This window comes from Ailuropoda melanoleuca, chromosome 11 (assembly GCF_002007445.2).
Source record: "Ailuropoda melanoleuca isolate Jingjing chromosome 11, ASM200744v2, whole genome shotgun sequence".
Taxonomy (NCBI): domain Eukaryota; kingdom Metazoa; phylum Chordata; class Mammalia; order Carnivora; family Ursidae; genus Ailuropoda; species Ailuropoda melanoleuca.
In genome coordinates, this window is record NC_048228.1 from 11,519,244 (window position 1) to 11,531,366 (window position 12,123).

Sequence of the window (12,123 nt, forward strand, 5' to 3'; positions counted from 1 at the left end):
GGTGGGGTGGCGAGAACAAGTCCCACTGCCAGGGCTCTTAAGACAAGAAGCTCAGTACTCTTTCTTTCTTGGTCTGGTTTTTTTCCAGTTTTACTGGGAAATAATTGACACACACCACGGTGCCCATTTAAGGTATACAGCAGACAGTTTGAATTTCCATGAGTTGTGAAATGACGACCGCAAGTGGTTCAGCTGACATCTGTCTTCTCATAGGGACACAAGAAAGGAAGGGAAAGGAAAACGATCTTCTCCCTGTGATGAGGACTCGCAGGATTTACTCTCTCAACAGCCCCCCTAGATGTCTGTACTCGTCAAGGGGTCCAGCAGGTTTCTGATGCAACAACAAAACCTACCACCCCTGCTTTCCAGCCGGTCTGCCCTAGGCTGGAACCACCACCTCCCAGCCTCTGCCTGCTGCCATGTAGACAGCAGTGGGCAACTCTCCATTCTAACCAGGCCCTCTGCTTCCTTCCTTTGAAGCTCAAGGTTTACGTGTCTCCAGTTCCCAACAAGCAGGCTTGACTCCCCAAGCCCAAGGCTGAGTTTCCCACAGAATCTCTGGCGATGACGAGACGAGGTCTCCTTTAACTGGCCCTTGGACGGTCAACCTAATGCTGGCCTGAGGACCTCCGAGTGGGCAGGGCCTGGGCTGACGCTCAACAGACAGGCCTGCAGCCAATGTGGAAACCCCTCAGTGCTGAAAGGCTTACTCTTTGACTTTTATTATTTCAATCATCTAGAAACTGTGGCCAGCGAAAGGAGGAGATAATGGTTTCCAGGACAACATGCTTTGGGCACACAATGTATTCGGAGGTTTTCATTTTCTCTCGGGCTGGGTCCCTCCCTTTCGTGGTGCCAGCCTGCCGAGACACCACGTCTGGGAGTCTGGGTACCTTCTCGCCACCACTCAGGCACCACCCTTCAAGGAATTCCAGGAAAGAGTGAGCCACCTGGTCTTTTACATGGTAAACTGGTAAAACCCCCTGAAGCCCCGCCCCCAGCGGCTGCCCTCCTCCTCGCAGGGGCTCCTGTCCCGCAACCTAATCAAACCATGTGACTCTAAAAATGGTCTTCCCTGGAAATACATGGAGACATACAGAGGCACAGAATAGTTCTGGAAGGACCCGCAGATACTATTAACAGTTATCTGGGAGGGGAACTGCGTCAGCTGTGAAGCGTGACTTACTCTCCATGGTACATTTTTTTTTTTTAAGATTCATTTATTTTATTTCCAGAGAGAGTGAGCGACCGCGCGCACACACGTGGGAGGGGCAGAGGGACAGGGAGAGATAATCTCAGGCAGACTCTGCACTCAGCACCCGTGACCCTGAGATCATGACCTGGGCCGAAACCAAGAGTCAGACGCTTAACCAGCCACACCACCCAGGCGCCCCTCCGTGGTGCATTCCTTAGAATCTTGATTTGTGCACCGTGTGCACATTCCTCTACCAAACATTTTTTTTCCTCCTCTGCACACTTTTCTTTCTTGACCCTCTCAAGGGTCCTCTTCTCCTAACTAACACACAATAACACCAGTCACCAATTATGGAGTCAGGGACTCGAGTACACATTTTACATGCATTCCCTCATCAATACTCCTGGCCAATACAGTTATGTATGAGGTCATCCGTATCCCCACTTTGCAACTGAGAAAACTGAGGCTTGGAGAGGCCAAGTATTCTGCCTGAAGGGACACATCTAGTAAGTATAAGAGCTAATATAGCCCAGGGACGGCTGACGTTTCTACCCAGTACCCTATACTGCAGGGTTCCAGCTGGGGACAATCGGGTCCCAGGAGACGTTTGGCAATGTCTGGAGACATGTTCCACTGTCAGACCTGCAGGTGGGTGGGTATTACAGGCATCTATGGGTGGAGGCCAGGAATGCCATAACCATCCCAGAGTGCACAGGACAGCCCAGAACAAAGATTTATGCAGCCCCCAATATCAACAACATCAAGGCTGAGAAACTAGGCTCTACTGGAAAAAGGCAGGAAGAGTAAACTCTCATCGTTCAGGTCATACAGTTCACCGCGTTCACGTCCATAGTCCAGCCAGATACCAAACCAACCATGAGGTTCTCCTCTCTTCAGTCAACAGCACGCCAACCCCACATCATGCTGGAGTTCTGGCCAGCCTAACTGCCAGTTCCTCTCCAGCCAATCAAGGCCGATCATCTGCCCTCCAACATTTACTGAGTATCAGTTGTGTGCCAGGAAATGAGCTACACGGTGGGGCTATGAGGAGAAACGATCCCCTGTCCCTGCCTGCAAGATGCTGGTGGGCCAACAGGGAGACAAAGAAATCTATCATTATAACGCAAGATACGAAGGCACTGAGAGATCAGTGCAGGACGTTAAGAAATCAACGGAGGAGGAGCTCCAAACTCAGTGGGGGTGGGTGGCTGGGCAGGGCCCAGAGCAGGCTTTCCAGAAGCACTTGAGCTTGTGGGAATGAAAGAGGCAGAGGCAATCCTTCCCTTCCCAAAGGACGCCTCACCAGACCTTCAGAGGATAGTCTCTGAGAATCCACAGATGGACACCTTTCATTAGAGAGCTTGGTAGAACTCACAGAACAGTCGCTGACCCCCTCTGCACAATCTGGGTAAGTCCCACCCTGAGGGAGGATGCAACCCGGTTTCCCTACAGGTTTGGGCCTTCTTTGACTGCAGTCCACACTGGCTTTTCTGGCTTCGAACCATCCCGCACCCTGAGCCAGGAGGTAACTCCCCTTTACGCAGCAAAGCCGTGAAGTACACACTTGATCTCTCATAATTCCCTAAACAATTCTGTGAGCTGGATGCTGAGATCCCTATTTGACAGATGAGGAAACGGAGGCACAGCGGTGAAGTAACTGGCCCGCAAAGAGTCACGACACAGGGAAGCGGGATTCACACCCACACCAGAGTCCTTGCTGCCTCTATCTGAGGAGACCTGTACAGATGTCAATCCAAACACACTGTTCACTCTTAATCTCCCCCGCTTTGGCAGAGCCTTCCAACATCACTCATCCTCCTCCTTTGCGCCTCCCCCGTGGTGCTCCTTGCACTGTGTCGTGATCACCCACATGGCTAAGAGCTCCTTGCTCCCAGGATGCAGTCTTACATCCCTAGCACTTAGCAAGGTGTCTGACACGCTGGGCACAGAAAATGCTGAATGCATGAACAAGCCTGGACTCCCTGGGCTCAAGCAACATCAACCTACCCAAAGCCAGAGCAGCCTGCCTCTTCCACCAATGCAGTGGGCTTCCTGCTCGGGCTGGGCCCAAGCCTCAGGCAGCAATTCAGTCACACAGGGGACCAAGCAGGCTCTCTCAGACAGCTTTCCCTCCAGCACTGGAACAGTCGTGATTCGTTCTGTGGTTGTACACCAGACGCTTATGTTTGGGGACATGTTGTACAAAAATATGTATCTTTAAACATTAGAACCTTAAAAGGAATGAACATGTGCTCCCCACTCTGTCTTTCCCTTTCTGCCAGATGGAGTGCATATGCAATGGCAGGAGCTGCAGCAGCCAGCTTCGACCATGAGATGGAAGCCTGGGTTTCAGCGAAGAGAGCCACATGATCACTAGAAATGAACAGGATGCCCTACCAGCTCTGGACTGTCTACTTCCAGACGTTTAATAAGAGAAGAGGAATACTTCCAGCTTGTTTCAGCCACTGTATTTTGGAATTGCTTTGTTGGAGCATATTGGGTTGTACTCGATTAAAACAAGGTGTGAACATTTGCCCCAGTGATTAACCTAGTCTGGTCTTTGTTGGTAAACCGAGCATAAATGATTGCCACAATTTCCCAACCAAACGCAGATGTTTCATTACTGTATAACTTGAAAGAAAAAGCGATCTTGAAAGGGTGATTTGAGTCATGCTGAGCCTAGAGAAGAAGGACAAACAAACTGATCTCCTGGTTTGTTTCATGCTTGACCATTACAGACATACCTCAGATTTCCAAGTAGCCCAGGCTACTCTTTTCTGACAGTTTGTCTGCGTAAACTCCAGCTTGGCTCTCCTCCTCCAGCTCATTACCTGAATCAAAGACACCCAAGTGGAAAATCTGATGAGAACCCAAAAGGCATCTGCCCCCTTAAGAGCTGCCCTTTTATGCATCCAAGAAACACAAGCAAACCCAGAGTCCTGAGCACAGAGCCCGGCACAACGTAAGCACTCAGTACAAGTCTGTCTGGATCATTACTGGCCTGCTGCATGCCAGACACCTGGGACATAACGATGAGTGAACCTGCTCCCAGTCCCTACACTCAGGAACTCCTGCTTACCAAAAGACATGACTCGACGCTGAAAAGTGAGAGCAGGAAGACTGTGCCCAGGTTTCTGCGTTGCCACAGCATTAGCACTTCCCCCGGAGTCTCGGATGCTCTTCTCATTTCATACCCTCACCCACCGCGATCGCACCCCCTCCCACAACTTTAGGACTTTTGATGGATGACAACTGCTAGCTCTCCACTGGACAGTTCCACTGGAATATCTTACAGGCACCCACTTTCCACATGTTCAAAACTAAATGTATCTTCCCTTCTCACACCCAATCCCCATCCTGTTTCCTATCACGCCGAGTGGCATCATCACCCGCCAGTCAAGAAGAGGAGGTCAATCCTGACACCTCTCTGCCTCTAACTTACTCATCTAAGTAATCACCAAGTTTTGTCAATTCCCCAAAACCTCTCTCCACGCCCTCTGCCTCTAACCCGACTCCCTCATTTCTCACCTGGATTATTCTAACAGCCTCTTCATTGGCCTCCAGGCCCGCTCCCTTTAATACATCCTTCACATAGCCAGGTGATTGTTCTAACCCACAAATCTGATTCTTAAATGGCTTCCCATTAACCTAAAACTTCAAGTCCTTAACGAGGTTTACAAGGCCCCGTAGGACCAGACCACAGCCAGCTTTAGTCTTACCTCTTAGCTCTGTCTCTAGGCAGAGATCTTAATTATTACACTAGCCCCTAAGCTTTCTCACAAACTCCATCTTCAACTGAGAATACTCCCCCTTTTCTTGCCTCCACTCTCCTAAGCATCCTTTAGGCCTCTGCTTGTTGGGGGGCAGAAGCCTCCCTGGATTCGCCAAGACTGAGTGAGGTGCCTCTACTCTTTCCAGGACAAGGAAAACTTTTCTGCTTTTCTTCCATCATAGCATCAGGGGTGCCTTATTTATCTCTATGGCTCCCACATGAGTCTCTGAACTCTGGGGCATGATCATGAAACGGCAGCAACCAACAGACACATTTACTTTATGCCAGGAACTGTTCTCGGCACTTTATACCTATTACCTTATTTAATCTTTAGAACAACTTTAGGAGGCAGGTTTTATTATTATCTCTGCTTTAAGGTTGAAGAAACCGAGGCAGAGAGTGAGAACCTAACGTGCTTCAGAACACTGCTGGCAAGCAGAGTCGGGATTCAAACCCTGGCTGCCTGGCTTCACAGTTCACACTTTCAACCACTATACCAGGAGCAAGTCTGTCCCGTTCACCTGCTCTATCCTCACAACCTATCAGGTGCCGGGCCACCGTCTGCGGAAGCAATGAATGAATGAAATAATCTCATACGGGGCAGTGTAAACCTCCCCATCTGCCAGCACCTCTTGGTTCTGGCAGGCCCGTGCCCTCCAGCCCCGACCCGCCGACGTGAGCTGCCCCGGCACCCCGCCGCTCTGCGGCCGCAGAACGACCACCCGCCGCGGCGCGCGGGGTCAAGGGACGGTGACAGCCGGGCGGCGGGGGCGGAGATGCTACCAGCTGGGGTGTCACCCAACCCGGGAGGCGACCCCCGCTCCCTCGCAGGAACTGCCGGTCCGCTCCCCGCTCTGTGCCCGCTCGCCTGGCGGCGCCCCCCACCCAAGCTGCCCCGCACCTTCCTGCCCCGCAGGGTCCCCTCAGTCCGGGTTCCCTTCCCATTCAACTTCCCTCCCCTCCCCCACACAACCGTCCCCGGCGTCCCGCCGCGCCCCATCCTTCGCCGCCTCCGCCTGGCTCCCGGGACTCGGCCAGCCCCGGGCGCTTGCTGACCCTCACCTGCCATGTCCCAGACCCCACCGTAGAGGGAGGTGCATCACGGCCGCGAGAAGGCCGGGGACGGCACTTCAGAGCAGACAAAGGGCGCCGCCATGTCAGAGTCGGGCGGAACCGACCTCGCTGGCTTCCCGGCTGCAACTTCCGGCGCATGCGCAACGCCCGCGCTAGCCGAGGACGGCGGACAGGCGCATGCGCCTACTAGCCAGAAGTTCTGTATTACAGTACTTCTGCGCTTAGAATTGTCGTCATTGTAACCAACCCTTCACTGGTTTTCTATTCCGAACATAACAGTAACAGCTTCCCCGCGCTCAGCGCCTACTGTGTGCGAGGCACTGTGTTAAGCACTTTACGTGCATGATCTCATTAAGTCTTCTCGCCAACCGTAGGGATAGTCTTTTTCTCCCCCCTTTTGAAGAAGGGAAAACAGAGGCTCAGGAAGAGTAAATGAATTGCCCATTGTCACGCGTCTTACAAGTGGAGGAGCACGGACGTCAACCTAGTTGTGGCTCCAAAGTTGCAGATCCCGCCTTAGGTTTTTCTACCTTCTGAGCCAACCATTGCCCCATTTCCTATTTAGGGCAGATCCAGGATTAGCCTGGGTGTGAACAAGGGTGCTGGAAACAAAAGTGTCTGCAGACTTGAACAGTCCCTCTGTGGCCTCTTTCCACCTTTCAGCACCTCTACACCATTGACTTCTCTACTTCCTCACAGTTCCTGGGCTTTCTCTTTTCTTCACTTCTGATCCTGTTTATTTCCCATGAGTTTTGTGTGTGTGTGTGTGTGTTTTAAGATTGTACATATCTATTTGAGAGGGGTGGGGGGAGAGGCGGAGGGCGAGGGAGAGGCAGGCTCCCCGCGAAGAAGCAGGGAGTCCCAAGCTGGCTGAATCCTAGGATCCTGGGATCATGACCTAAGCTAAAGGCAGACGCTTAACCAGCTGAGCCACCCAGGTGCCCCTATTTCCCATGGGTTTTAACAACACTCTTGCCACCACCCTGAACTTCTTTGCTCCCTTGTCTTTTTGTCACATGGATTTGGTAAGCTTTCCAACCCTCAGTAAATCCAACTGCACCATTTCACTTCACTTCCACCCTAACAGCCATGCACAGTTGGACAAAGTACCCAAAGGGACAGACTGTTCCCTACAAATTCATGATCACTAGCCTGAAGAGGAACTTCAACAAATATGCATCTGTCCAAGTCACTACTCCTCCCTTCACAACCACTAGGGAAACTAAAAAACTCAGTGGCAGTTGACTTCACCCTTTCTTTTGCAGGAAATTCGTAGCAGATCTGATAGGACCCCTCTTGTCCTCCCAATACGAAGGACACAAATCGACCTCTGCATCCATCTGTGTTGGATGTAGTCATCCGGGACTCATCAACCATCCCTTCCAGAATCTAAAAAGTTAAAATTCTACTTCCCAGACTCAGTTGCAGTTAGAATTCCAGATACAAATGGATTTTGTCAGTTGGTAAGATTGGATGGAAGGCAGAAGTGAGGCAATAGCCATCGTCCTACTGATGTTAGCTGATTGCTGGTGGCAAGCAAGGTCACGCAGATGTGAGGGTTTGCAGCAGTGCATGGTGGCTGGTCTCCAGCTTCATGAGTGTTCAGAAGCATCTGTGAGATGGTGACAGCCAAACTCAGCATTCTAGTGCCTGGGAACCAGCTTCTCTAGTCCCAAATCTAGATCTATGGATTCTTGCTGGTGATATGTTGAATGCAATAATCTCGGTGATGACTTCTTGATTCCTCATCTTCGTGACTGTGGCAGAAGTAATAGCCTCTGGTTGGTGAGTTCTATGGTGTTCTGGGAGTCATTGCTAGAGGACCAGTCTAGAAACCCTTTTTTCAGCCCCTCCAATAGTGTTATAAACACTTAATTTTCTGGGGGCACCTGGGTGGCTCAGTCGTTAAGCGTTCGACTCTTGATGACTCTTGATTTCAGCTCAGGTCATGATCTCAGGGTCGTGGGCTCTGAGTTCAGCACAGAATCTGCTTGAGATCCTCTCCCTCTCTCACTGCCTCCCACCCCTGCTCACGCTGACTCGTGTGCTCTCTCTCCCTTTCTCTAAAAAACAAAAACATGGAGCGCCTGGGTAGCACAGTGGTTAAGCGTCTGCCTTCGGCTCAGGGCGTGATCCCGGCGTTATGGGATCGAGCCCCACATCAGGCTCGTCCGCTATGAGCCTGCTTCTTCCTCTCCCACTCCCCCTGCTTGTGTTCCCTCTCTCGCTGGCTGTCTCTATGTCTGTCAAATAAATAAATAAAATCTTTAAAAAAAATAAAAAACAAAAACAGGGGCGCCTGGGTGGCTCAGTCGGTTAAGCATCTGCCTTCAGCTCAGGTCATGATCCCGGGGTCCTGGGATCAAGACCCGCATTGGGCTCCCTGCTCAGCTGGGAGTCTGCTTCTCCCTCTCCTTGCCACTCCCCCTGCTTGTGCACTGTCTCTCTGTGTCAAAAATAAATAAATAAAATCTTTTTAAAAAAACAATTGCATGTGAACCTACATTTTTTTTCAAAGTAAAAGGTTTAAAGAGAACACCCAGCAAAGTTTCTATTTCTGCAGGAAACTGACCTCCAAAGGGGTCAAGGCATTAGATTTGAAGGTGGTACAGATCTAGCCTACTTCGCACAGGGAAGAACTAGTTACAGAAGTTATCACTTATCACAATAAGTATTGGTGCCTGGGGGAAAGTGCTTAATAAAGATAGGCTTTGGGAGACGGAGTAGTTGCCACACTGACCATTAGAGCAGAATGTGAGGACTGTAAGGACTGTCACATAGGCTGCCTATGTATAATTGTGCTGAAGACTTTCAAAAAAAGAAATACTTAGGGTTTAAATTGTCAGCTCAGGACAGGACTAGAGAAGCAAGGGCCATTTCTGACTACTCTAAAACATTTTATCTCCTCTCTTGAGGCTACAGGGCTTATGTAGCCAAAAATTAGAGCTGATGCTGTAGGTTGCTGAATTGTACTATAATTGCAGCAGAAGTCGCAGTCACAGTCTGGCCAGGTGCGCTGAATGGGAACATGCGGCACTTAGCAATCGAGATGGGGGTGTTTGGGTGGATACAGATGGCTAAGTTCCCTGACTTCTCCAAACCCAAAATTCACGAAATTCTTTTGCCTTAGAGGTAACCCCCTCCTCCTATTGAATGAGACTGACCCTGCTTTCCCTGGAAAGCCCATTCTGGCCTTATCTGGGGAAGTTACTTTGCAAAGAGATGCTGATGCCCCTGAGAGATCATTATCCTTTATTTGTCTGCAGCTCCGTCCCAGTCCAAAGTGCCCCAGGGAACAAGCACTTGGCCTGACGGTACGGTGATTTACTGATCTACGAAAGCAAGCAACCAAGCAAGCAGGGAGGGGAGAGAAAAGCTAGCCTTACCTAGTAGGGGAGCTGAAACCTAGAGAATATACATGTAACTTAGACCTGTTACGTCAGAGAGGAAGCAACGTAACATTAAACTTGGCTGAATTTATAAATAGAAGTGAACCCCAAGACACTTTGGGGTTTTAATGTCCCAGCTCCAACAGCTGAGGCTGCTTGTAATGGCACAGTTGGTTTGATTGACAATTGAGACCCAGAAACAGTCTTCATTAAATGAGATGCCAGAAATTAGGAGGGCACGTATTGCATGGTACACTGGGTGTTATACACAACTAATGAATCATCGAACTTTACATCGGAAACCGGGGTGTACTGTATGGTGGCTAACATAATAAAAAATCATTAAAAAAAAGAAATTCCTTAAACAACGCAGAAGGATGTCTACAAATTCAGGCTAGGTGGCTGAGAGCAGGAGCGAAGGATACCCCTGCCGCTGGCATGAGCGAGGGGTGGTGGTTGCCTGGTTTCTCACGGGGGGGTGTTGCTGCAGTCTATTACTAACAGACTCCCTCCACCTGGGCTTCTCCCCTCCGATCCCTCTCCCTTAGCTGTCCTCACCATCTCTGGAGTCTCCAGCCAGAACCTTATCCACCGCCCACCCTGATGTCCTCCCAAAGCTCAGTTATTTACACGTGGGCCTTTTCCCAACCAGGAGAACTTCGGTGGTTGGCTGACTTGCGGCTATGAACTTGAAGGGCTGTAGATACACTGACAAATGTCTATGTATAGAATTTAGTTTATCAATTTGACTGCACACAGGTTGAAAATCATGAATTACAGAACAGTATATTAATTTATAAATGCAATTATGTTTTCTATGCTTATTTGTCATAAAACAGTTTTCTTAACTCTCCACAGGCATCCTTGGCATACATCCTTGACATACACTTTTTAATTCACACCTGTTTTCAAAATGTTATAAAGTACTAGATAAAATAGGGGCGTCTGGCCGGCTCAGTTGGTGGAGTTTGTGACTCCTGATCTCGGGGTCGTGAGTTTGAGCCCCATGTTGGGTGTAGAGTTTTGTGTTTTGTTTTGTTTTTTTAAGATTTTATTTATTTGACAGAGAGAGCACAAGCAGAGGGAGCGGCAGGCAGAAGGAGAAGCAGGGTCTCTGCTGAGCAAGGAGCCTGATGCAGGGCTGGATACCAGGACCCTGGGATCATGACCTGACCCCAAGGCAGACACTTAACGGACTGAGCCACCCATGCGCCCTAGAGTTTACTTTAAAGAAAAACATCAGGAAAGAAGGGGCACCTGGGTGACTTAGTTAGTTAGGTGTCTGACTCCTGATTTCAACTCAGGTCATGATCTCAGGGTTCTGAGATCAAGCCCCATGCAGGGCTCTGTGCTGGGTGTGGCGCCTGCTTAAGATTTCTCCCTGTCCCTCTCCCCGCCATTCTCTCTCTCTCTAAAATAAATAAATCTTTTTTAAAAAAGAAAAAAAACAATAAAGTACTATATGAAATAGTAAAATAAAATATTAAAACTAGATAAAATAATAAAATATTTTCTGCATGCCCACCATCCAGATTCAACAGTTGTTTTGCTATGGTACTTAATATATCCTTCCTTTCCTTTTTCTTTTTCTTTTTTAAAAGATTTTATTTATTCATTTGACTGAGATAGAGACAGCCAGCGAGAGAGGGAACACAAGCAGGGGGAATGGGAGAGGAAGAAGCAGGCTCCCAGCAGAGGACCCTGATGCTGGGCTCGATCCCAGGACCCTGGGATCACGCCCTGAGCCGAAGGCGGATGCTTAACGACTGAGCCACCCAGGCGCCCTTCACTGAAATATTTTAAAGCAAACCCCAGATATGTCATTCAGCCCTCATATGGTTCAGTGTGCAACCCTTAAAAAATTATCTTATGTTTCCATGATGTAAGATTTTAAAAATAAAAATTTCTTTAATAAAATCTTTTTTTGAGGAAGAATATTCTTTGGAATCCTGTCATGTAGACCATCCCACATTCTGTATTTCTCTGTTTGTTTCCTTGTGCTGTCATCTAAGTAGCACTTCTCTCCTTACATTTCCTGTAAATTAGCTGAAGAGGGGTAAGTAGGTTGAGGTCCCACATTTTTTTTTTAAAGATTTTATTTATTTATTTATTTGACAGAGACAGAGACAGCCAGCGAGAGAGGGAACACAAGCAGGCGGAGTGGGAGAGGAAGAAGCAGGCTCATAGCGGACGAGCCTGATGTGGGGCTCGATCCCATAACGCCGGGATCACGCCCTGAGCCGAAGGCAGACGCTTAACCGCTGTGCCACCCAGGCGCCCCGTGGTCCCACATTTTTGGTAAGAACATGTTCTAGATGCTGCTGAGTCACGTCAGGGGCCCCTTCAGTGGTGCTAAGATCAATGGTGGGTCTGGGTGGGAGGAGCCCAATTCCTTCTTTGGAAAGTTCCCCATCAACTTCCCATGTAACAGTTTCTTCCTTTGAAGATCCTTCCCTGAATCAACGATTTCATTAGAGGTTGCAAAACGATGCATTTCTGATGCTATCTTTCTTTCCACACTTATTAGCTGGAGTTCTTCTTTTTTTTTTTTTTTTAAGTTTTTACTTATTTACTTAGATAACCTCTACTCCCAACATGGAGCTCAAACTCAGGACCCTGAAATCAAAATAACAGGCTCTTCCAACTGAGCCAGGCAGACACCCCAGCTGGATTTTTTTTTTTTTTTTTTTTTT

General features: G+C 49.0%; 1 protein-coding gene across 1 annotated transcript in view; it reads right to left on the reverse strand.

Moving 5' to 3' along the window:
- The window catches only part of ZBTB17 (zinc finger and BTB domain containing 17), a 28,910-nt gene extending 22,745 nt beyond the window's left edge, over window positions 1-6,165 (reverse strand). Inside the window, exon 1 of the mRNA XM_034672076.1 lies at window positions 6,030-6,165. Coding sequence (XP_034527967.1) covers window positions 6,030-6,036 — 7 coding nt within the window. The 5' untranslated portion in view covers window positions 6,037-6,165. The remainder of the gene's footprint in view (window positions 1-6,029) is intronic.
- Window positions 6,166-12,123: the final 5,958 nt, after the last annotated feature.